Below are 26483 nucleotides of genomic sequence, written 5' to 3'. Positions count from 1 at the left end.
TTAGATACTAAGACTTTGTTGAAAATAAATGACTTGCCTTGTATTTTTTCTTTAAAAAGCCAAATCTAAATTTAATGTGCATGACAATGGTCACATCTACACATGCATTAATGCGCTTTCCCTAATGCACATTAAATTTAGTACCTCCAATATGAGGTACTAAATAATTGTGCATTAGGCTGCAGCACTAGTGCACAGTAGCACAAGCTTCTTAGGTGACACAATGCATAGTAACCTATTTTACCGTGCATTAGCATATTAACACTTTTTTTAAATGTTGCTTTAAAGTGCAGTAGAATAGGCCACTGAATATTAAAGTGCACATGCAGACATGTCAAATAAGCATCTGAAGTAGGCTCATTGTAGTCTATTAATGATTTTAACTTGCAACTTTGTCAAACCACTTAACACCTAACTTAGAGACCTCCCTGCAGAGCTGGCATGTTGGTGTGATTTACACAGATAGTAGGTAACTTATAACAATACCATAGTCTTAAGGAGCAAATACAAGCTTTCACATCATGCACACTAGTTTCAGTTCTGCTAATGACTTGTTAAACCAACTGTAAAATAAGAACCATATTTACAGTACACAGCTCACAAAAGTTGAGAGGACTAATACTTCTAGAACACCTTGAAGCCATCAGCAAAGGAAAGTGTTATATTATTTACAAACAGAAATAATATGTAAGTATTTGAAACTAAGTCCCTACAACTTAAGACTTGTTCACTAGTTAACCCATTAAACCAAACATTCAGAAATTATATCACTGGCTTGCCATCACTTAGTACCAAGTAATAGTTAGTCCTGTAGTTCCAGTGGTATAAATCTGTGCTGAAGATTCAGGATTCAGAATGTACTGATAGGTGGTGGGGGAGGGGTTTTTCCCCCTTGTTTTCTATAAAATAATTAGTTTTTGTAGAAAAACTTGAGAAGATATAGAGGTAACCAACAAGACAGTAAAGTGATTGGAAAGCCAGCCATAAAAGGAAAAACTGAGAGAATTAGGTATGCCAAGTATGAAAAAGGGTCACTAAGGGGTAACATGACACCTTTTTTCAAATATCTGAAAAGCCACCACAAAAAACAAAAACAAAAAAACCCCAGACAACAGGACATGAAACAGTGAGTATAAAAACCTGCAGTAAAATGCAAGTCCCCAAACCAAGAATAATAGAAAATTAGGGTTGGAAGGGACCTCGGTCATCTAGTCCAACCCCTTGCTCAAAGCAGGACCAGCCCCAACTAGATCAGCCCAGCCAAAGTTTGTCTAGCCAGGTTTTGAAAGCCTCCATGGATGGAGCATCCACTACCTCTCTGGGTAACCTGTTCCAGTGTTTTTACCCTCCTAGTGAGAAAGTTCTTCCTAGCATCTAACCTAACCTTCCCTTGCTGCAACTTGAGCCCATTGCTCCTTGTTCTGTCATCTGCCACCACTGAGAACAGTCCAGCTCCATCCTCTTTCAAACCCCACTTCAGGTAGCTGAAGGATGCTATTAATTCCCCTCAGACTCCTCTTCTCTAGACTAAATAAGCCCAGTTCCTTCAGCCACTCCTCATAAGTCATGCCCCACCCCACCATTTTTGTTGCCTTCTGCTGGACTCTATCCAATATGTCCACATCCCTTCTGTAGTTGGGGGGGGGGGGGGGGGTCCAAAACTGAACACTACTCCAGATGTGGCCTCACCAGTACTGAATAGAAGGGAATAAATCACTTCCCTTGACCTACTGGCAACACCTACTAATGCAGCCCAGGATGCCGTTGGTCTTCTTGGCAACAAGGGCACACTGCTAACAACACATACTCAATTTATTGTCCACTGTAAGCCCAGATCCTTTTTGGCAGAGCCGCTGCCCAGCCAGTCAGCCCCCACCTTGTACACGTGCGTGTGATTGTTCTGTCCTAAGTGCAGGACTTAGCACTTGTCCTTGTTGAACCTCATGAGATTTGTTTTGGCTCAATCCTCCAATTTGTCTAGGTCACTCTGAATCCTAGCCCTACCCTCTGGCATATCTACTACTCCCCTCAGCTTGGTGTCATCTGCAAACTTGCTGAGGGTGCACTCTATGCCATCTTCCAAGTTGTTCATGAAGACATGGAACAAAACCAGGCCCAGGACCAAACCCTGGGGGACTCCACTTGACACTGGCTGCCAACTAGACATCGACCCATTGATTGCTACTCTCTGAGGCCGATGCTCCAGCTATACATGCTCTTTTGCCATACTTGCTAGTCTTCCTCTGCATCGGGATGGTTTATTCCTGCACTCTCAGTAAAGCTTCTTTAAAGTACAGCCAGCTCTCCTAGACTCCTTGCCCACTCAGACTGGCTTCCCAGAGGATCCTGCCCATCAGTTCCCTGAGCGAGTCGAAGTCTGCTTTTCTGAAGTCCAGGGTCCTTACTCTGCTGCTCTCCATCCTTCCTTTCCTCAGAATCGTCAACTCAATCATCTCATGATCCCTGCTGCCCATGTTGCCGACCACTACTACATTCCCCCCACAATTCTTCTGTGTTTGTGAGAAGTAGGTCAAGAAAAGCATGGCCCCTGGTTGGCTGCTCCAGCACTTGCAGCAGGAAGTTGTCCCCAATACTCCCCAAAATCTTCCTGGATTGCTTGCACACTGCTGTATTGCCCTCCCAGCAGATGTCAGGATGATTGAAGTTCTCCATAAGAACCAGGTCTGTGATCAGGAAACTTCCACTAGCTGTTTGAAGAACGCCTCATCTGCCACTTCCTCTGGGTCTGGTGGTCTATAGCAGACCCCCACCACAACATCATCCTTGCTGCTCTCCCCTCTAACCCTAACCCAGAGACACTCAACAAGCCAATCTCCAGCTTCATACTCTGAGCAATCATATGGCTCTGTTACATACTCCTCCTCGTCTCCCCTGCCTGTCCTTCCTGAACAGTTTGTACCCATCCATGACAATGCTCCAGCCATGTGAGCTCCCACCAAGCCTGTTATTCCAATCACGTCATAGCTCCATGATTGTGCAAGGACTTTCAACTCTTCCTGCTTGTTCCCCAGGCTCTGTGCATTTGTGTACAGGCACCTGAGGTAACTAGTTGATTGCACTGCTTTCTCAGGAAGTATGAGAGCACCTTCTCTTTTGCCCTCTCCTGCTTGCTCTTCCTCCAGGTCTCCCATGTCCCCACTTCCCTCAGGGCTTTGGTCTCTACCCCTCCCCTGGAGAACCTAGTTTAAAGCACTCCACACTAGGTTAGTGAGACTGTCTTCAGCAGGTGGATCCCACCTCTTCCCAGCAATCCATCTTCTTGGAATAATGTCCCATGGTCAAAGAAGCCATAGCCAGGTGTTGACCTGTAGGATGCACCTGCTCCTGCCTGGGCCCTTTCCTTTGACTGGAAGGATTGACAAGAACACAACCTGAGCCGCAGACCCCTTCACCCTTGCACCCAGAGCTCTTTAGTCACTGTTGATATACTCAGAGTCTCGCCTGGTAGTATCATTGGTGCCCATGTGGATGAGCAACATAGGGTAGTAGTCAGGGGGCTGAATGAGCCTTGGTAGTCCCCCTGTGACATCAGATCTGGGCTCCGGGCAAACAGCAGACCTCCCAAGACAACAGGTCAGGTTGGCAGATGGCTCCCTCCGTCCACTGCAGAAGGGAGCCTCCAACCACCACCATCCATTACTTGTTCTTGGTGGCGGTCGTCTCGATCCTTCCCACTTTGGTGAGGCCTGGCCTGTCTTCCTCCACCAGTGGAACGTGCTCCTCCCTCTGCGCTGCTAGAGCTGCACATCTGTTCTCAAGATGAACTACTACAGGTGGAAGTGAATTTCTCCAATTGCTGCCAGAAGTCACAAGCCTCCAGCTTCCACCCTCTTGAGTGTCCATATCCTTTCTCTTCTCTAGTGCTGCCTCTGGCATTTCTTCCTCTAGTCCCAGAGGTCTCCTCCAGCATTAAATTGATACCCACCTTGTTTTCCAAATGTGGAAAGAAGAAAATATTTTCCCGTGCCAGCAGTGAAAACAGCAGCATCTGCAGAAGGAGGAGCAACAACCTGTGTGCAGCTGCTCTATTAATCCCCTAGCCAGTGGCTGGCTGTGGACAATTCCCTCCTCAGAAGCAGCATCAGAAACAGTATTCGCCATGTCGGCAACTTGAGGACATTCTTTCACCACATGCAGGGTTACTTTCCATTCCCCATCCTTTTCACTTTGTTCAAGGGATAACCTCAGGCTTCTGCTACAGAAGCTGCTGCTCAATCAGTAGCAGCTTGCCCCAGGGAAAGGGAAAGTAACCCTGTTCTTGCTGGCAGCATAGTGAGTACATGGAAATCCTACTGTTTACAGCAGGGGAGGGCAATTAATTTGGGTGGAGGGCTGCTTACCAAGTTTAGGTAGAGTTGTTGAGGGCCACATAGGTAGCCCTGCCCCTTGACAAGTGCTGTGCCCCCTGGCTGCCATCTTGTGATCAGAAGCCCCACCCCCTAACCCCTGACCTTTGCCACCAGAAGGCCCTCCTCTTGCCCCCAGGAGTACTCTTTTCAGCAAGGGGTTTTGCCATCTCAGGACCAGAAAAATACTAAAAACCACAATGCCATATTCTAAAAATCAAACATCTACAACATTCATTAATTTGATTTCAAGAAATATTTTTGTCCTGATTTACATGTGTTTGTGTAGTGTATATAGAGGTGATTGTATATAATAACTTAAGATGAAGTCTTACTCTTAGATATTCGGGGGTGGGGGATGGAAGGGTAGGGATAGGTTTGTGGGGGGCTGTTGGTGTGTGGATATGTGGGGCGTGGGTGGGTACTGGGTTTGTGGGGGGCTGTGAGTGGGGGAGGGTGGCTGAGGTATGTGAGGGGGTATATGTGGGGTCTGTGTGGGACACTCACCCTATGACACCTCTCTCTCTCTCTCCCCCCCCCCCCCCCGGCCCTGTGGTGCCAGTGTGCACTCCCACAGTTCGTTGATGCAGCCAGGGGCCACATGGTGCTGGAGCGGCCGCCAGGTGTGCAGGGAAGCAGTGAAAGTTGCAGCAGGCAGAGGCTGGGAGAAGCAGGGGTGGGAGGGGGCTGGGGGGCATTTCAGGGCTAGGCTGGTGTTGCTACTGAGTCCTGCTGGCTCCCCATGGGTCCTGTCATCTTTGACAGCCAGCCAGGAGCATATAAATATACATTTTCTAAATTTTTTAGGGGCTCCACGGGCCAGAAAGAATGGCCTGGTGAGCCAGGTCTGGCCCGCAGGCCATATTTTGCCCACCTCTAGGTTTACAGCCAGCAGCTAGGGAACCCTACAAACTCAGCATAGCTTGAACGTCCCATTAACAAAGCAAGATGCAGAAAGGGAAAATAACCCAGTGTGTGCTGGACAGGGTACAGCACAGTAAGAATATGGGGTTTGGCTGGATTTCCTTGCTTAAGATGCACTCCCCTTCCCCCCCCCCCCACACACACACAGCTGATATTTGGGAAGAAAGGTGTACTGGTACACAAGAAAATATGGTAAGTCCAAATCATAACTGTAAAACCATATGTCAATGAAATGAGTTATTTAGCAAAGTTGTGGAATCTTCCATTGGAGATTTCCAAGAAGTGGATGGATGGACATTTTGATCAGGAAGGTCTAGGAACAGTGCTTCAGCATTCATGCAAGGGGTGTTTTTGAGGTGCCTTCCAATCTTATGGATAAATGGTTTTTGAAAAAAAGAATTCTTTGCACAAGATCTAAACGCATCTAAACAAAAATGAAGTCAGTGTTCACAAGAAACGAATCCAGAGTCTATCCTAAGAAACATGCACATTAACTATCATTACCCTCACTAAATGTTACAGAAAGGGAGAAGCAGATACTAACATAGCAATAACGCCAAAACCCAAAATATTGTTTTATTTTAATCTGCTGAATGGTTTACTGTATTTTATCACATACGTCCTCCCCTCTCCCCACCCCAACATAGGCACATTGGGTGTGTATACACAGCCTAACTTTCTGACAGTTAAGCTGGCTTAAAATTTAAGTCGACTTAACTGCCAGTGTACACACACACACACACACACACACACACACACACACGGAGCAGGGTCAACTTAAATATGGTGCAAGATAATACACCTCCAAGGAGCATTTTCTTGAGTTGCATTTATTAAGTTGACTTCGCTCACAAGGTAGATGCCATCATACGAAGGAGATGTACATTAGGGCTGTGCAAAGGTTTGGTCGCTGATCTGATATGGAGGAGATTCAGCCCGATTCAGCGGCCGAATCTCTGAATCTGAATTGAATCAGGAGACCCATTAATCTCTCCAAATTGAATTGGAAGCGTCCGATTCGATTCCAAGAGATTTGACGATTTGGCCATAGACGCAGCTTTACACACACACACTTTCTTTATATACCTTGAGGTACCAGGAGCGGCTCATGAACGCTGAGATGTTGGGGCAGACGGACCATCTCATGGGAGCAGGGTGGGGGAGAAGGGGCACGGTCCCCCCATGCGCTCGGTAGTGGATCCAGAAATGGACCAAAAGTACTTTCGGTCCACTTCCGGGTCTGCTGCAAAACACATGGGGAGGCCTTCCCCCCCCGGCAACTGGTGCCTCCTGGGTCGGGGGAGGGGGGGGCCCCACTGCCAAGCACATGGGGACCACTCCTGAACTCTCATGGGATGCTCCATCCTCCCCCCAGTACCTCGAGATACGTAGAAAAAACAAAAAAACTTCTCCCACATATAAAGCTATGTCTATGGCCGAAATGCTGATTCCCTGAATCAGCATCGAATCTTCATATTCAGATTCAGCCGAATCGAATTGGGACAGTGATTTGAATCACTGTCTCCCGAATTGGGCCAAATCTGAACTGAATATTGCCTGCTTCACACATCCCTAATGTACATGTAATGTAACGTACATGTATGCTCCAATGTCGCTTAAGTTAAGTCAACTTAGTTAAGTCACCTTATCTTAAGTTGTGGGCATGCACCCATTGTTTTTGGAAGACAGAACGTAAGGGGGAAGGGGGGGAAGACATGGCCTTCCTAGACATATAGTGTGCCCAGGAAATGTGGCATTCCAGAGGAAGCCTGGGTGAGGCAGTGGGAATTCCTGGTGTGATAGGACACCAACAATGCTGATTCTTTCAAGGGTAGTAGTAAAAGTCTTACTTCTTTAACTTTATATAGCTCTTTACATAAAGTTCCTGCAAACAGTGTTGCTTTCATACTGCAAGCCTCATCAAGATGCTACTAACTGCATGTAGCAGTTCCCTTACCCTCAACCAGCTCAGCTATCCTTCAGCCAAAAGCAACCGCCTTGCCAGTGGCTGCGAGAGGGTCAACACTGGACTCCACCCCCTGCTGCTGTAAGTGGCAGATACATTTTTCACTTAAGGGAAGCACCCCAATTCTGGAGGGCTGGTTTTGGGGGGAAAAGGTGCAGATGGTATGCAAGTAAATATGCTATTTGGAACTAGGTGATCCTTTTCCATGTTGTTGTACAGTAAACTCTGGTTCTCTGGTTAATTTGCAACTCCAACAAAAATCCAAATACAGGCAAACTATCCAGTTGGAACCAACTACTAGGAGCTGATGATTGAAGGAGGTGCTGGCAGGGGAACTGGAAGAAGTGACAAATTAAACCACTGTGATGAATTATTCCTCATGTTAATTAACATTCCAAAGAGCATTTTAAATGCTCCCAAGCAGCCATTACTTTCTAAAGAAAAAAAAGTAATGCATTTCCAGAGCTTTTAAAATACTTTCACTACCATACTCTATGACATTAGTAAGGTAAAATAGCTAATTAATATATAAACATGTAACATACAGAGGATTATGTACATTTAAAATAAATCATTAACTTTTATTTTTATTATACCCATTTTCCATTTTTAGCCTCACATTTCACCTTGCCCCTTTCCTTTTATATGTCAAATAGATTTCCATTTTTCCATGATCCCCTTACCCCTACCATGTTTTCCTTACCTTATATCCCCTTTTCTTCTTTTACCTTCTTTCCCATGTTTCACCTCACTTTTTCACAAAGTTTTAGTATCATAGTATCCCTAAATCTCCTAGCAAAAGCATGGTATTCAAAGGGGAAAAACAACACTTTGCTACAATCTTCCTGCAAAAGGTTTAGAAAATGGGAGATTCCTTTAGGAAAAGAGGGGTTCCTTCCCCAAGCTTTAGGATTCCTACTAGGGCACCATACTTGGATCCCTCCCAAGACTCTTAACCTTCTAGTCTGACTAGCAGATGGACAAATAAATTTAGAACCCATATCAGTTCCCTCCTCACACACTAGACACTCCAAAGTCTTCAAAATATTACTATTACACCTTAGTCTAGAGTACTTACAGCTTTGCCAAGGTCATGTGGTAAATGGGCCCATTGAGAGTTGAAAAGGATACAGTAGTCCTTCCCTTTACTGCTCCCCTTTTCTGACAGAACATGTACCATGCCATATTCACAGTACACCTGAAAACACAAAACATTTATTTAACAACAATAAGTACAGGTAATTTCAATCATAAACAGATCATAAACATACCACTCTTCCGCAAAAGTAAAAAAAGCCCTTCAGAGAAGAAGTAGAAAAAGTAGCAACTTGGTTTCCGTATTACTTATTATAAAGCGTCACATTTATATTTCTGACTTATAGGGCTCATAAAACTTTTGATGTAAAAAAACACCCTGCAAAACTGTAAAAAAAACCCCCCAAAAACTTCCCTGTGAAATGGTTTAGCTGACAACTGACGATGGCCAACTAAACACAATCTGTCAATTTTGACATGACCTATGGAATTCGATGTTTCTTTTATAGCATTCTTTTGCTGGCAAGGTGCTTTGATATCAGTGTGATGGGATTAATACAGTACCCTGAGAGAGGCAGGCAAACAGTCAACAAGCTTTGTTTCAATTAGGGAAACAGTAAGTTCTCTTAGGGTATCCCTTTAAAGCATTATAAAGTGTGAGGAGACAGACAAACAGACTTAAAAGTGCTTAAAATGTGGTCCATACTGTTTTAAAAATGCCCTGGGATGAAAAAGAACAACTCTGAAGTATTTCATTATGGAGGTTTTTGCATTAATTTTATAGTCTCCAGCAGACTGACAGGGAGTTATACTGCTCTTCTTCCCACCCCCACCATACCAAGGCAGTTACCTCTTTGCAACCTGCTCCCAGTGCCACTGTCCTGGGATCAAAGGCCCTGCCCAACATGTGAATTTGCCTTCTCAAAGCTAGACAAAGGCATGCTGAGTCTGTATTTATAGACTAGGGGTCCATAAAATACTTGGCCGTGCCGGGGTTAGGGGGTGCTGATGGCTGGCCAGATGCAAAGCTGGCGGCATGGAGAAGCGGGGATACCTAGGTGCTGGAAAGTGGTGTGCGGCACCCGGCAGCAGTACAGTGATGGATGGTTGCGGCAGCCCTGCCCCCTATATCACCGCTTCTTAGGTACCTCTGCCACATACCCCCTGGGGCCTTCCCAAGTACCCCCAGAGGTACACGTACCCCTGGTTGACGACCCCTGGTATAGACCACCACCTCAGGGATTTAGTTTCTCAAGCGCAGTGTACTCTCAAGCATCTCACTCACTCACTACACCCTCTGGCACAAAATGTCCGAAACCTCAAAATGCTCCCTCAACTGGAAGCAAGCCAAGGTCATGGCTCTTTTTTCCACCTGGTGCGAGGACAGCACCAGGAAGGGCCAATAGAACCAGACAAGGTTCGAACAGATCATGGCAGACGCAACACTTCAGAGCTACAACTGGGACCGCTATCAATGCTGGACCAAATCAAAGGTTCTGAAGGCCCAGTACAAGAGAATAAGTGATTCAGATGCCCAAAGGGTGACACAAGCTTTGTACAAGGAGCTGTCGCATATACAGGAAACCCTTGTTATTCGTGGGTTTGGCATTCATGGTTTCGAATATTCGCGAATGCTGAACCCCCATCTTAAATACATGCTTACATACAAGCTCCTCAGGAGCTCTGCACTTGCTGCCAGCAGGCTCCCCCCACCCAGCTGCTGGGGGCACTGTGTTCATGAATGCAGACAGTGTTCATGAACACAGCGCCTTATTCGTGGATTTCACCATTTGCAGGGATGTCGAAAACGTATCTTCCGTGAATGGCGAGGGTCTTCTGTACTTCACCGAGTACAACTTCACTGAGCTGCACTTCATCAAGAGCTTTGAGGTGAACCCAGAATAATTCAATAACAGTAATAACATGGACTTGGCACAGGCCCAAGAAAGACAGGAAATTCCCCACCCTGATGTCACCCCACGGTCCTTGCTGTGGGAATGAACGTGACCTGCTTTGATTTCAACCAACCTATACATAACAGGACTGCAAAACCCTGTATATACTGTCTATGTACATATTGGCTTATGTTCCTCACCTGCAGCTGCTTTCCAGCCCAAAGCTCAAGAAAAATTGAAAACATACCTATAAAAAGGAATCCAAACTAAACCCCCCCCCAAAAACAACAACACACCAACCTCTTAGCTAAAGAATGGTTTGCATCTGCCTGTGCAGGTAAGTGCAATCAAAGCAGTTAATCTCAAGGAAGAGAAAACCTGAATAACAGTCATCCTAAGTGTTAAGTGTTCCCTTGAGAGGCCATAAAATACCTCAGCATTACCAGTGCTGAAAAGAGGGGAAGAATCACTTCCCTGACCTGCTGGCAACACACCTACCAGTGCAGTCCAGTATGTCATTAGCCTTCTTGGCAACAAGGGTACATTGTTGGCTCACATTCAGCTTATTGTCTACTGTAACCTCCAGGTCCTTTTCTGCAGAGCTGCTGCCCAGCCAGTCAGCCCCCCAGCCTGTACCAGTGAATGCGATTATTCCATTTTAAGTGCAGGACCTTGCACTTGTCCTTATTGAACCTTACGAGATTCGTTTTGGTCCAATCCTCCAATTTGTCTAGGTCACTCTGAATCCTAGCCCTACCCTCCAGCGTATCTACTACACCCCCAGCTTGGTGTCATCTGCAGACTTGCTGAAGGTGCACTCCATCCCATCTTCCAGGTTGTTGAAGAAGACGTTGAACAAAACTGGCCCCAGGACTAACCACCCCTGGAGCACTTCACTTCATACTGGCTGCCAACTAGATATTGAACTGTTGATTTTGGTGTCCATCCAGGGAATGGAGACCAAAGTCCTGAGGTAAGTGGCAAAGCAGGAGACCTGGAGGAAAAGCAAGCAGGAGGGGCAACAGGAGAGGTGCTCTCATACTTCCTGAGAAATTGGGGCAATTGACTAGTTACCTCAGGTGCCTGTACACCAGCGGTGGGTAAAATACGGCCTGTGGGCCATATCTGGCCCGTGGGGACCCTAAAAAATTTTGAAAAATTAATATTTATCTGCCCTTAGTTCCCATCAAAAGTGACAGGAGCCAGGGGCAGCAAGATCCAGGGGAAGCCCGGCAGGCTCCCACAACAGCAGGGTCCACCCCCCCCCGCCCCAGCAGGGACCATATGGCTTACCACGCTGCCTCAGGTAAGGACAGGGAGGACTGCAGGCAGGGAAGGAGCCCAGGGAAAAAGCGGTCCCTCCACCGCCCCATGGCCGGTGCTCCCTGCTGCAGATACTCACAGCCTGCGCGGGACTGTCCTGAGCAGGCACAGGCAGCCCCACATGGGCTGCGAGCAGCTGCAGCGTGGGGCACTGGCCATGGGAGGGGCTGCTTTTCCCTGTGCTCAGCACCAGCTTGTAACCTGCCCCTGCTGCCAGCCTGGGCCCCACACCAGCTCTGGGCTCTCCTGTCGGGGCTGTTCCGCAGTGGGAGCAGCTGCGCCCCCCCCCCTCTGCTTGCTACATCAAGCAGTGTTTGCTGCCGCTGCCTGCCTGGAGCTCATGTGCTGGGCAGCCCAAAGATGGCAGTGGCAAACATTGCCTGGCGTGGCATGCAGAGGGGCCACAGCTGCTCCCGTTGCGGAGCAGCCCCAACAGGCGAGTCTGGAGCCAGCCCAGGGCCCAGGCTGGCAGCAAGGGTAGATTACAAGCTGGTACCGAGCGCAGGGAAAAGCGGGCCCTCACCCGCCCCGTGACCGGCACCCCACACTGTAGCCGCTCGCAGCCCACATGGGGCTGCCTGTGCCTGCCCAGGACAGCCCTACACGGGCTGCGAGGAGCTGCAACAGGGAGCACCAGCCATGGGGTGGGGAAGGGGCCGATTTTCCTCCGCACTCGGCACCAGCTCATTCTCTGCCGGGGACCAGGGGGTTGGGAATACATGCTGCCCCCAGCCTGTACCATGGGGTTGGGGGGTACTGGGAGTGAGTGGGTGCACGGGACCCACAGCGGTGTCCTGGGGTCAGTGCCGGCGGGGGCCAGAGCAGGGTGGCAGGAGTATGAGGTCCTGGTCGGCAGGGGCTCTATGGAGCTGGGCCAGCTCCCCCCTCTCCCTGCTGGTGCAGCCCAGCCTGGCTCCACAGACCCCTACCAGCCTGCGCCCCGCTTTGGGCCTCACTAGTGCTGGCCCCAAGACATTGGTCCCAAGATGGTGACCAAGGGGCGGGACACCTGTCAAGGGGCGGGGCCACCCACGTGGCCCTGGACAGCTTGCCAAAAGTGGGTAAGTGGCCCTCCGTCTGAAATAATTGCCTGACCCTGCTGTACACAAATGCATAGAGCCTGGAAAACAAGCAGAAGTCCTTGCAGTCACAAAACTATGACACAACTAGAATAACAGAGACTTGGAGGGAGCTCGCATGACTGGAGCACTGTCATGGATGGATACAAACTGTTCAGGAAGGACAGGCAGGGGAGATGGGGAGTTGCACTTGATGTGACAGAGCCATATGATTGCTCAGAGCTCCAGTATGGACCTGGAGACTGGACTGTTGAGAGTCTCTAGCTTAAGGTTATTGGTGAGAGCAACAGAAGGTGATGCCATGGTGGGGGGTCTGCTATACACCAGCAGACCAGAAGGAAGTAGTGGATGAGACTTTCTTCAAACAGCTGGTGGAAGTTTCCCCAATCACAGGCCCTGGTTCTCATGGGGGACTTCAAATCACCCTGACATCTGCTAGGAGGGCAATACAGCAGTGTGCAGGCAATCCAGGAAGTTTTTGGTGAGTGTTGGAGACAACTTCCTGGTGCAAGTGCTGGAGCAACCAACTAGGGGCTGTACTGTTCTTGACCTGCTCCTCACAAACTGGGAAGAATTGGTTGTGGAATGTAGTAGTGGATGGCAACTTGGGCAGCAGTGATCACGCAATGATTGAGTTCAGGATCTTGAGGGGAAAAAAGCATGGAGAACAGCAGAGTAAGGACCCTGGACTTCAGAAAAGCAGACTTCGACTCACTCAGGGAACTCATGGGCAGGATCCCCTAGAAAGCCAGTCTGAGGGGGAGAAGAGTCCAGGAGAGCTGGCTATACTTTAAAGAAGCCTTATTGAGAGTGCAGGAAGAAGCCATCCAGATGTGCAGGAAGACTAGCAAGTATGGCAGAACACCAGCTTGCCTTAGCAGGGAACTCTTCAGTAAACTAAATCATAAAAAGGAAGCTTATAAAAAGTGGAAATGTGAACAAATAACTAGGGATGAATACAAGAACATTGCTCAGGCATGAAGGCATGACATCAGGAAGGCTAAAGCACAACTGAAGTTGCAGCTAGCATGGGATATGAAGGGTAACAAGAAGGGTTTCTACAAGTATGCCAGTAGCAAGTGGAGGATCAGGGAAAGTGTGGAGCCCTTACAGAATGGTGGAGACAACCCTGTGACAGAGGATGCAAAAGAGGCTGAAGTGCTCAATGCCTTTTTTGCCTCAGTCTTTACAGACAAGGTCAGGTCCCAGACTACTGCACCTGGCAGCACAGTTTGGGAAGGAGGTGAGCAGCCCTCAGTGGTAAAAGAATAGGTAAGGGACTATTTAGAAAAGCTGCACACATACAGGTCCATGGGGCTGGATGTGTTGCACCTGAGGGTGATAAAGGAGTTGGCAGATGCAACTGTAGAGCCATTGGCCATCATCTTTGAAAACTCATGGCAATCAGGAAAGGTCCCAGATGATTGGAAATATTGTGCCCGTACTTAAGAAAGGGAAAAAGAAGGATCCAGGGAACTACAGACCAGTCAGCCTCACCTTTGTCCCTGGAAAAATCATGCATTAGATCCTCAAGGAATCTATTTCTAAGCACTTGGAGGAGAAAAAGGTGATTAGGAACAGTCAGCATGGATTCACCAGGGGCACATCATGCCTGACGAACCTGATTACCTTCTATGATGAGATGACTGGCTCTGTGGATGTGGTGCACCTTCATTTTAGCAGGGCTTTTAATACAGTCTCCCACAACATTCTCCCAGGCAAGCTAAGGAAGCATGGGCTGGATGAACAGACTGTAACATGGATAGAAAACTGGCTGCATCATCGGGCAGTAATCAATGGCTCAATGTCAAGCTGGTATCATGTGGAGTGCTCCAGGGGCCAGTCCTGGGGCTGGTTTTGTTCAACGTCTTCATGAATGACTTGGAATATGGCATAGAGCAGGGCAGGCAATTATTTCAGGTGGAGGGCCGCTTACCCAGCTTGGGCAAGCTGTCGAGGGCTGCAGGGGTAGCCCTGCACATTGACAGGTGCCCCGCCCTGTGGTCACCATCTTGAGACCAATGTCCCAGGGCCAGCACTGGTGGGGCCCAAAGCGGGGCGCAGGCTGGCAGGTGTCTGTGGAGTCGGGCTGGGCTGCACGAGCAGGGAGAGGGGGGAGCTGGCCCAGCTCCATAGAGACCCCGCTGGCTGGGACCCTGTACTCCTGCCACCCTGCTCTGGGCCCTGCTGGCACATCAGTGCAGGCCCCGTGCTCCCACCGGCTCCCATGCCTGCTCACTCCCAGTGCCCCCATAGCCCCGTGGTACAGGCGGGGGGCAGCGCGTAGCCCCAACCCCATGCTCACTGGCAGGGAACGAGTTGGTGCTGAACACGGGGGAAAAAAGTGAATCCTCTCCTGCCCTGTGGCCAGTGCCCCATGCTGCAGCTGCTTGCAGCCCATGCGGGGCTGTCTTGAGCAGGCACAGACAGCCCCACGCAGGCTGTGAGCAGCTGCAGCACAGGGTACCAGTGGAGCCGCTTTTCCTTGTGCTCAGCACCAGCTTGTAACCTGCCACCACTGCCAGCCTGGGCCCTGTGCTGGTGGCAGCAGCTGCTCAGCATGGAGGAAAGCATGTCCCCGCTTGCTGTGCCAGGCAGTGTTTGCTACTGCTGACCGCCTGGGCATGAGAGCCAGTGGGAGCATGGGGCCCACACTGGTGTTCCAGGGCCAGCACCGGCAAGAGTGTGGGGTCTTGGCAGGCAGGGGCTCTACGGATCCGGGCCAGCTCCCCACCCTCCCTGCTGGTGCAGTCCTGAGGGAGAGGAGCTGAGGTGGCCCAGCCCCAAGGACTGAGGCAATGCCCACAGTCCTCCACTGCTGCCCCCCCTTCCCTCCTTCTTACTTGAGTTTCCTGTGCCTGTGTAGCCATAAGGAGCCACATGGTCCCGGGCCAGAAGCCCCTGCTAGGCAGGGGCTTGGGGGGGGGAGGCAGGCCAGCTCTGTTGTCGTAGGAGCCTGCTGGGGCTTCCCCTGGGTCCTACTGCCCCTGGCTCCCGTCATCTTTGACAGGAACCAGGGACAGATAAATATTAATTTTCTAAATGTTTTTAGGAGCCCTGTGGGCCACAAAAAATGGCTTAGCAGGCTGCATCTGGCCTGCATTTTGCCCACCCCTGGCATAGGATTATGGAGGATCGAGACCCTTTAGCGCTACAGTGCACGTGAATATGTTAAGCATAGTACACATAATGTAACAGTACAAAAGAGTTCCTTTTTAATTCAGGAATATTTCTGTATTGCTTCTGCCATTTAAAGCAGAACCACCCACCCACCCACTCTAAATAGGTAGATAAATCCCATTCACCCACCCAGTCTAAATACATCTATTCAGAACTTTTCCAACACCCAGGCTACAAGGATGCTCCCCAGGCAGTGGAGAAAACATGTCTTGTAAAATCTTTTTAAAGGAATTGTGAGGAATATCAAAATGCTTTTGTCTGTATGTTAATCACCACCGACGGACTTGACCTCAAACATTCACGATTCTTTACTAATTTCTTGGACAGTTCAGCACAACAATTGAAGTCAGATTCGTTACCAAGAGCACAGCCAGAACATTTATAGCAATTTGGCTCCTGGTTTCTATCTGCATACGTAAAATATCCAATAGCAACAGTTTTTGTGCTAGCTACATTGCTTTGATTGGTTCTGCTATCAATTATATCAATAATATGACATAATAAGCAATATGCACTGTTTCTTAAAGCCTGAAATGATGCTTTTGATCCATCTGCTATGTGACAGAAATTTATTTTTGATTAATGTATTTACTAGATTTATATCCCACTCCAGCCAAATGGCACACAGCAGCATAAAATAAACAACCCACAGAGGGGACTCCCCAAACAGGAACCTCCAAACCCAAGAACTCCTACTTCACCCACTTTCCCCCAACCACCATCTCTGCTCAAACCCCAACACAAGCAAACCATACCACCAGTCCTAACCACACTACCCAACTGCCAGCTGTACTGTTACAAGAAGCCTTATCTCACCCCATCCCTTACTCCTAGGACCTCTCCTCCAAGCCCACAGGCCCCTTCCTGCAGAGGGGCTGCTGCTTTGACCCCTCACTGCCACAACTCCCTCTCCTCCCAACAAACACACTATTAAACCCAAAGGAACCCCAACAAAAAAGATACAGAAAGACCCCCAATCCCTGCCTCAATCACCGCTTAAGTCCAAAGCTACAGGACACCCTTTAGTGCAGAGGTGGGTAATTACTCTGGCTGAAGGGTCACTTAATGAGTTTTGGTGAGGCACTGAGGCTGTCAAGGGTAGGTCCACCCCTTGACAGGTGCCCCACCCCTTGGTGACCATTTTGTGACCAGAAATCCTGCCCCCTAACCTCTGATCTTTGCCACCAGAAGTCTCTCCCCTTACCCAGGAAATACTCCTTTTGGGAAAGTGCTGGGGGTTGTATGTGGGAGGCGTGTGGGACTTGGGTATGTGTGGGTATGGTGCAGGGCAGGGTGTATGTGGGTGTGTGTGCAGGGGTGTGTCAATGTGTTTGTGTGGGGTGTGGGATATGTGGTTAGGGTGTGGGGTGTGTGGGACTGTTGGATGCATGTGGCGGATGGTGAAGGGTGGGCCAGTAGGGGGCACTCCTGTGTTGAGCCATCCACCTCACTGCACCCAACCACCTTCATGGCTCTGAGTGCCTCACTGGGGGAGCCTCACATCTGGCTGACCCCCTTCCTGGAGCACACCCACTAGCCTGGGGGTAACACTGCCACCACCCAGGGATGGGCTTGATTCTGGCTCTGTGCACCCTGGGAAACAGGCCTAGTAGCTCTCAAGGCTACTTGATTCACTTCAAGAACTTGGGATGCTTCCCTCAGTCAGCCAAACCAAGGGGACCCCAAGGCATAATCTAGACCCACTCCCAATAAGTCTCCCATGCTAGGTGCAAAGGAGAACTTTACTGGTTACAAGGGGTAGGGTTGGAATAGGGTACAGGGTACAGCAATATCAGAGAAATCCCATAGAGCAAACTGGCATGGCTGGGTAGCCTTTGATCACGCATCTGAGTTACTGCAAGCTATCTATCTAGTTAGATCTCAGGTAGCTTACTCACAAGTATCATCCAGAGGCAGGCAGTTCCTTGATCATGAGTTTTGAGAGAGAGAGAGCGCGGATGGTTCAGCTCTTCTCTCTCTCTGCATCTTCCTCATGGCTGCTGCCCCCTCCTCCTGGGCAGTCCTTAATTTATATAGCCCATATGACCTCATTCACCTGGTCCAATGGAGGCCAGCACCTGTTGGCTGTCAGTCAACCAATTTGAAATGCATCACTAGTTGCTGGGCAGACTGGCAGTTCCTAGCTCCCCAGGGAGTCCAAGCCCCTCACCCAGGTATGTGATGCCAGTCACATAGGCAGAGAGAGCAGGTTTCCCCCCTCCCTCAGGAATGTATCCAGCTCAGGTTACCTAAAGAGATAGGGTAAGGTGTGTACCCTCTGCAGGGTCCATCTTAACCAAACTGTCACAGAGCAGAGTTTTTGGGAAGAAACAGAGGTGGCCTTCTGCCACAGAGAGCAGGGTGTGTGAGGGGGTCTGGGTCAGGTGTGTGCGGGGTATGGGTATGTGTGCGGATGTGTTTGTGGGGGGTGTATATGCGTATGGTGGGGGGTATTGTTACGCCTCAGCTCTGTATTCTTGGGCAACCCTGGCACAGGATGCAGTCTGTCTGACTCACAAGGACTCACCCCCGCTCCCTCCCCTCCTCTACCTAAACGAAACTGATTAAGATGCAGTGAGAGACGCAACTAAAATTCTCCAGATAAGGGTGATAAGAGTGAACAACTGCCCTAGATCTCATTTACATCCGAGATGGAACCAGATGACCATTCATTTACATGACAGATGGAAAACAGAAAGCCTGAAGCAGAGACTGCAGTGAATTCTGGGACCAGAGAAGCAGGAGAGCGCTGCATGATGGGGAATCTGTGCTTCCAATGTTAATCAACCCATGTTCACACACACCCAGCTCAGCATTTATCAGACCAGTTCTAATCTGGATTTGCTAAGGACTTTCCCCCCCCCCCCAACACACACACACACACACACACACACACACACACACACACACACACACACACAGCTCTAAGTTTAATAGGCATCTCGGGACGTACATTCCCCGGTCCCACTATGGGAGGCCTATTTAAACTTGATTGACTAAAACTCAGTTGCCGGGTTAGGGAATGCTGAGGCAAGAGACCGAGTCCGAGGGGGTACGGGCAACATTGGAACAATGGTTAAGGGTTCATCGCAGCATCCAGCCTGCTGGAGCCCTAATCCCATGTGTTGTCATATCTTTCCCGAGATGACTGGTGGAAGTCCTCTCCACAAAAGGTTATGAGCACCCCAATAATTGCTTTAAGTCTGTTAAAAGACTATAGTAAGATCTGGAAAAGTCATGCTGAGGCTTGTGCACAACAAGTAAAAATCCATAATCCTGATGCTGCAAGGTATCTATTGTTCCTGAAGAAACCATGAAATATCCCATCAGTATATCTGCCATCCATAGGAATCTCAAGATGGCTCCCAAGTATTTGGGTTACTCCCTAATCTTAAGTGTTTCCTGATTATCAATCAGTTTCCTGAGATGGTCCAAACCAGATAACCCCTTGTCAATAGAAAAGACAATGATTTACACTACTGAGGGTGCTTGAAGCAGCTGAACTGAGGGTATAAAAATCTGTAAGTGTGTATGCTGCAAAAAGGAGGAGGAGAAAAGGAGAAGGAGAGGAAAAGGAAAGAAGAAGAAAACTCCTGTGCTGACACCATCCCCTGTCGTTCTTGGGACGCTGGAAGAGCAGATCGTCTCTCTCTTCAAGGATTGTGCTACGGACTGTGCCTGTCAGTTTTGCAGCCTGAGTACCGTGGACTAGATGAGACCCCAACGCTCTCTCTCTCTCTATCTCTTCTCTCCAGGCATAAACTTCTGAACCCGAACTGTATTAGTTAAGCTTGAGCTAAGTTTCCCCAAATACTTAGTGAAACCAGGGTAGTATTGTCATTGTTTGTGTTTGTTTTTCTTTTGCATGTCTATTACTACTAGTACTATTATATATTTCATATGCTTAGCAATAAATAACTTTTATAGTCAAACTGGTAGTAATTGGGTATATTTTTCCTTCTCTGCTTCTTTTTCCTCCCGTGCTCTGCAGCAACGCTTCTTTTACCTACGCTAAAGATCCCTGTGAAGCCCAAATTATTGTGGGGTCTGCTCATCAAGAGGCCAAAGATTGGGACGTGCTGAGTTTGAAACACATAAGGGGATCAGCTTGTACAGGCTGATTGACCCAGTTTGACTCAGACGTGCCCTTATGAACTGAATGCTGGCCCATGAGGGTGTCAGCTGGACACCCAGCCGGATTCAGAGGGATTCTGTTCACCTGTGTGCTTGTGTTTGACTGCATTTTATTGTTGCTCTTATGAACTGATTCTTGGCATATGAGGGTGTCAGCCTGTCCATGCTGATCAGCCCGGCCAGGTCAGGCGTGTCATGTTAATTTGTGTATGTGTTTGTGTGTATGACTGATTTGGTGACTGGAGGAACCCAGTCCCATTGAGATTGAGTCCTGCAAGATAGCTCCACTGGGGGTGAGGGCTTGCAGAAGGGAGAAATACAGCTCCATATAGTAACACAAGCAGCACATTGACAGAATCACCAAGACCCTAGAAACTATCCCTAATAAATGAGCACACCCCAAAGTAATGGGCAAATTTGGTAACAGTATGCGGGGTTTGTGTGGGTATGGTGGCAGGGGGTGTGTGTGAGGGAGTTTGCGTTGGTTGGCCATGCGTGTGTGGGTGGCTTCCTCCGCCCACTCTATGACGTGGCTGAACCCAGCCCCTCCCCAAGCTGGGGGAGGAGGGGATCAGCACTGCAAAGGGTGGGAAAGCAGCTGCCCACAGCAGGCAACAAGAGAAGCCACTAGGAGAGGAGAAAGGGGGATAAGGACCTGAGAGCCAGTTGCTGCTCCATTCATCCCACATGCCTGCCTGGCAGGGCTGTAGCAAGTACATGCTGGCTCCTGCTGCTGCTCCCATCCCACCTGGCTGTTCCATAGGGCTTTGTGAGCAGCCAAGCTCCTTCATGCCCCCCACTCCATCCACACACCCCTCCACCGAGCCATGCACAAGAAGGATCAAAGCAAGCTGCAACAGAACCCACCCTGCTTCCCTTCCTACTTGTGGCCCAGAGCACTGCAGCAAGGACAGCAGTCATCGTCGCTGGAGGCTGGGGGATCTCAGCAGTTCCCTGGGCAGTGACAGCAGCAGCCATGCCCAGAAGCTGTGCCTGCTCACCGAGGCTGGTGCCCTCCAGCGGAGGAGGCTAGGAGCACAGCAGGTGCTGCCCCAGGCTGGAGAGGGCAGGACTCGGCCCCATAGCAGGGGCAGGTGTTGATGGAGCTGGATACAATTAATTGGTGGGTGCCTACCTTTCAGCTGAATGGAATTGGCTTACAGGCTGGATTCAGCCCGCAAGCTGTATTTTGCCCACCCGTGCTTTAGTGGTACTTGTTCAAAGATTCCTGTTGACTCTGGAGGGCCTGCAGACTCTTTCTCCCTCCTTCAAGTGACTGCGATGGTGCCCAGGCTGAGCCCCAATGCTGCCTGGAGGGTTGGGGGGAGGTGGGATAGGGTGGAGCTATGTTATGGTAGCAGTTCTTCAACAAAGGAACCCAAACTGACATTTGGACTAACATCTGGCTTTGGAGTCAGATGGACATCTGTAATTTAATGTCACTGTTATAGGCTGAGCAGTTATCACAAAACATTATTCCTCCCTCGCTCCTTCCCTCCTACTTTGCTCTCATGTATGTCCTGTTGTCATAGCATTCATACCCGATTCACAGAACACTAGCAATTTTCTTCACATTCTTAAAACAGCAGGGATTTTTTTCCTTTTCACAGTAATCAATGCCAATAGTTTCTCACTGCCATCCCTACCATCAGCAAGCAATACTCTCAACCTTTTTTTTGTTGCTTCCTAAAATAGCAAGAGTCACATGAGAGTCTTTAAATGACACTGAAACCACTGGAAGACCTTCCAGTGCAAACCAGATTTGACTGAAAATGTGTGAAAGAATATATTCTTTGATGAGTTCTGACAAAACTTCAACAATCCATTCCTTAGCTATAAAATAAATTAATATCCTGCCACTATCCAAGCTGCTTCTTAAATCTAATCGAATTGTGCTTTCATCTTTCTAGACATCCCTTTGTTTCTTTACTAATCAGAAAAGCCTCAATTGTGTGCTGTCAATAGGGGGTTCCATCAACACGGATTACTTATCTGCTATACCAGGGGTTTTCAACCTTTTTTTAGTAGGTGTATCCCCAGCACATGTACCCTAATAGCTGTACCCCCCCCCTGCAGTGTAATGGGGGGGGGAGGGGGATGGTGTGTGGCCAGATGCAGAGTGTGTTAAAAAGAGGGGGGGGTGTTCAAAAGAGATGGTATGTGGCTGGATGCAGACCCCGATGGGGTGGGGTGGCGTGAGGTCAGATGCGGAGTGGCGGCAGCACAGGGTGGTGGGAAGCAGCAGTAGCCACCGCATGTGAGCTTCCCCCGACCCCCACGCATCTGGCTGCCTGGGCAGCACCTACACAGCCCACAGATGGGCACTGCTGCCCTTGCCCTCCCACCATCTGCCCATGTGTACCCCCTGGGGCCCTCCCAAGTACCCCTGGGGGTACACATACACCCAGTTGACAACCCCTGCACTATGAGTTTAGCTAAACCAGCTCAGAAGGGCTCTCTCTATATCTTTAGTTTTTCCAGACTTCCAATGCTTTTTTATTTTTCAGGATTGGTATTGTTTTGCCATTATTACTGCCTAACATTGTGGTTGCTGTTTTCTTTTCCAGGATCCTAAAAATGGGGTTTTATTTTATCCCTTTTGAAATCTGACCTTCCTTGTTTTCCAAGCACTTCAATTCCCTCTGCTAATGTCAGTTTTCACACTTTTGTCTATACATAGTTAAAGCTTAGACTACAAGAGAAATCTAAATCATTTGTGACCATATGCACATGCATCTCAGCTGCTACATTTAATTGCTAACTGCAGTGCCAGCTTTATGACTTCCCCCTCAAAGCTGATGACTGGTAGTCAATTTCAGAGATGCTAGGCAGCTTCACCTTGTCTTCTGAGTAGAAGGGAAGTATACTACACCTACAAGACAGACAGTCCTGGGAAGTGCTCCATAGCTCTGCAACAAAGATTGGTTATCTGTTTTGGTAAAAGAAAGCAATAGGCAAAAAAATTAGGATAGGCTTCTTATTTTGCAGTTAGGCAAATTAAGCGTGTATCTGATATACAGATAAATGGAGCAAGAACAGCCTATACTGGTATGTTAACTGGGTTAACATACCCTTAAAAGTATAACCAGCTGTCCTGGACATTTTTTTACCTTAAGACTTGCCCCTCAGAGGATCCTACCCACGAATTTCCTGAATCTGTTAAAGTTTGCTTTTCCAAAGCACAGTGTCTTTTTTCGGCTGCTCTCCTTTCTACCTCTCCTTTTACCTCTTGAACTCTTACCATTTTGTTGTCACTGTCACCTAAGTTACCTTCATATTCTGAATCTATTCCTTCTTGCTTGGGAGCAGCAAGTCTACGACAGCTTCCCTCATGGTTGGCCTATCACCCGTATCAAAAAGTTATCTTCAGTATGCTCCATGGACTCCTTTTGTACTGCTGCATTTCCCTCCCAGAAGATGTCTCAATAATTACAGTCCTCATGGGAACCAGGATTTATGGTTTGGAAGCTTCTGTCAATTGTCTAAAGAAGGCCCCACCTACCTTCTCTTCCTGGTTTAGTGACCTGTACCAGGTGCTCATCATGACATCCCCTCCCCGCCCAGCCACTCTCCCCTCTGACCTTTACCCAGAAGCTTTCAACAGGCCTACCTTCCACTTCACACTGCACCTCCAAACATGCACACATTGCTTGTAGGTATATAGAAGCATCTCCTTTTTCCCCCCTGCCTATCCTTTCTGAACAAGTAATGTTTTGCTTTCTGGGTTTTTACTGATTCTCACTGATAAGTTCCCAGATTTTTTTTTTTTTTAAGTCATTCGGTTTTTACTGATTTACACAAGTGCTTCAGTACAATTCCCTGTTAACTAGCATGAGTGGAAAAGGGTGCAGGGATCTGAACTGAAAAACGGGTGTGCCAATAAGCTACAAGTGCCGCTGTGCTGATTACCTGAGGCACAGGTTTCCCAGTGCCACTGCCGTACCCAGCCTGCAGTGGCAGCCTGCTCTTGTCCCATGCACAGATGTGGGAGCGTGCATCCTGCAGAAAGAGCCCAGCACAGCCCCCAGCCCGCAGCCCGCCTGGGGGCAGCGTAGCAGCAAGAGCCCTGCCCCCACTGTCCCACACCCACTGACAGCTCCCCCCACTTTGCTCCCTGCTGCAGCCCCAGGAGTGGTCGACGAACTATGTCACATTTCTTCCCTAGTCCCAGCCCCCTAGCTCAGCCCTGGCACCTCTCCCACAATCCGCCATGAAATGCAGATACACCTACTGCCAGCAACAAACTAGGGCAGGGCTCCATGGACCAGTGCAGCTACTTTCAGCCTCCCAGCTGCCTGCCACTGCTAGCCTGGGCTCTGGGCAGGCCCCAGCAGGGAGGCTGCAAGCAGCTGCACTGGGTTCTGCGGACCCCTGCCCAGCTCACTGCTGGCAGCAGGTACACGCACGCCTTGGGACAGATGGTGGGGAAGGGGCCTGGGCTTCGCTGCCACAACAAGGACTGGGCCCTTTGTGACTGCCCCATCATCTGCCCCTGGTACACAAACATCTTCCAACTCAAGGTTTCAGGTGTTTTTGGCACTCTGCCCAAGAACACTGCCAACTCGTGATCTAGGTCTGTTGGCTCTTTACTCATCTCTGAGCTTTTTTCTCCATACCCCAGCGAGACCATTTCATGTTTCACCCTGTTTAACTCTTGTAAACCGTACAGTACAGTATGTTTGTTGGGGAAGATGGGTTGAATGGGCTTTGGGAACTGCCAAAGACTGAATAATGGGAATTGGCAGGGGACAGTCTTGTGGCAATGATACTCGCACAGTTTTTGAACCTGGCCCTCTCCATTTTAGCACAATGTGGAAAAGAAAACATTATGAACATGCCCCTCCCTCCTTTCTTCCCCTTCCCCTCTCTGCCAGTTACAGGGCAGGGGTACAGGGCCAACCCCCCCCCCCCAATTCCCTTCTTGGGCACTCCTTTTGAAAACAGTTTATTACTGATAGCAGCATGTGAAAAAACACTAAGACAGCCTTGCCCATCAGTAAAGAACTGATTAACAAAGAATAAAGGCTTTTATTTTGGTATGTTAACAAGCAGGAAGAAGGAATGAGGTGGATTAGGAGAAAAGAAGAGTGACTCAAGCAGAGGTTGCTCAGTAACAGAGCGGGACACCACCTCCCTCCAAACATTTAGCACTCTCACTATTAGCACTGGAAACGATCCATAAATATGGTGTGTGGGGGAGAAGCCCAGCTGAAGGAACCCATTATGAGCTGATACATTTCCCTGAAGTGTTGCCAGATCTAGCACACAGTCACCCATCACAGGTCTCATATCCACAGTGACCATTACTGGTGATGGATTGGACAAGTTGGCAGCACACTGAAGAGTCCCATTCAGGTCCTGCAAAGATAAGTAAAGTTCCTGGGGGATCAGTCTTCACAAGGTATCCAGGGCTGGAGAGAAAGTGGTAGGAAATAAATTCCCTCTTTTGTGGTCTGCCCCCAGGTCCTGTCTGCATGGGGTGGAAACATCTAGCACAGACTTTGTTTAGAGTATAGCACTGTCTCCTGGCAGTGACACAACTTCAAGGGGGATGCAGGCATGGATGCTTGTAGTGTTTACTGTTTTTAAGAGATGACTTTCAAAGCATGCATTCTGCTGCTGTGCAGCAGCATCTGTAGAACAAGGGTGGGAGAAGAGGTGTCCAAACTGTTCGCCAGGCAAGAACTGGATTGATGGTCATGTTGCTTATTTTGTAAGTCATGTGATAAGACAAACTGGTACCACACTTTCAAGTGGCTTATGAATCTGTACCTCACATTCAAAAGCACCTCTTTCCATAGAGGCATACCTAGCTTGCTCCTTCTGAAACTGGAAGGCCAAAGCCCAGAGGTAAGTGGGGGAACTGGGTGACCTGAAGAAAGCAGAAGTAGGAGGGGGCAACAAAGGAGGCCTTATTATTCTTCCTGAGAAAGTAGGGCAATCACCTCAAGTGTCTGTATACAAATGCACAGGGCCTGGGAAGCGAGCAGGAAGAGCTGGAAGTCCTTGCACAGTAACAGAACAATGACAAGATTGGAATACAGGTTTCCCTCAATTTATGTGCTTTCTTTATATGTGAATTCGCTCTCATGCGATCAGCATAGATACCCCCCCCCGCCTAAGCAGGTAAGTCTGTAGGGGGAGGGGAAAGGGCCATGGCCCCAGCCCTGGCTGCAGCAGCCCCGGGAGTGGCTGGCACCAGCTGACTGCAGCTGCTGGGCTGCACTGTGCTCCGTCTGTCCCTCCCGCACCTGAGTTCACCCCAGCTGCTGGGCTCCACCCTGCCGTGGTGCAGGCAGTTGGTGTCGGCTGCTCCCAGGGCTGCTCCAGCATAGGCTGGGGTCAGTGCAGGCAAGCGGAGCCCTGGGCGGCGCAGGGTGCAGCACTCACCCCAGCCCCAGCGGCCCCAGGAGCAGCCAACACTAACTGCCTGTACCACAGCACAGCACAGCCCAGGAGCAGAGGTGAGTGGGAGCAGGCGGAGCTGCAGCTGGGGCTGGGGTGAGTGCCGCTCTGTTTCCTCTGCTTTGCAGCCTTGTGCAGCCCCAGGAGCAGCACCCCTCCCCCACCCATTCCCTAA

General features: G+C 49.1%; 1 protein-coding gene across 3 annotated transcripts in view; it reads right to left on the bottom strand.

Annotated features, from left to right (window-relative positions):
* The window catches only part of SPPL2B (signal peptide peptidase like 2B), a 157300-nt gene that overhangs the window by 121965 nt on the left and 8852 nt on the right, over positions 1-26483 (bottom strand). For 2 of the 3 annotated variants that reach the window (XM_014599846.3, XM_014599847.3), the window contains exon 2: positions 8336-8455. In XM_014599846.3, the coding sequence (XP_014455332.2) occupies positions 8336-8455 (120 nt within the window). Of the gene's footprint in view, positions 1-8335; positions 8456-17667; positions 17692-26483 lie in introns of those variants that run through there. The other variant, XM_059719606.1, reaches the window with a different exon arrangement.

This window comes from Alligator mississippiensis, chromosome 16 (assembly GCF_030867095.1).
Source record: "Alligator mississippiensis isolate rAllMis1 chromosome 16, rAllMis1, whole genome shotgun sequence".
NCBI lineage: Eukaryota > Metazoa > Chordata > Crocodylia > Alligatoridae > Alligator > Alligator mississippiensis.
The sequence above is the reverse complement of the archived record's forward strand: the minus strand, read 5'-3'. Positions and strand labels throughout refer to the sequence as shown.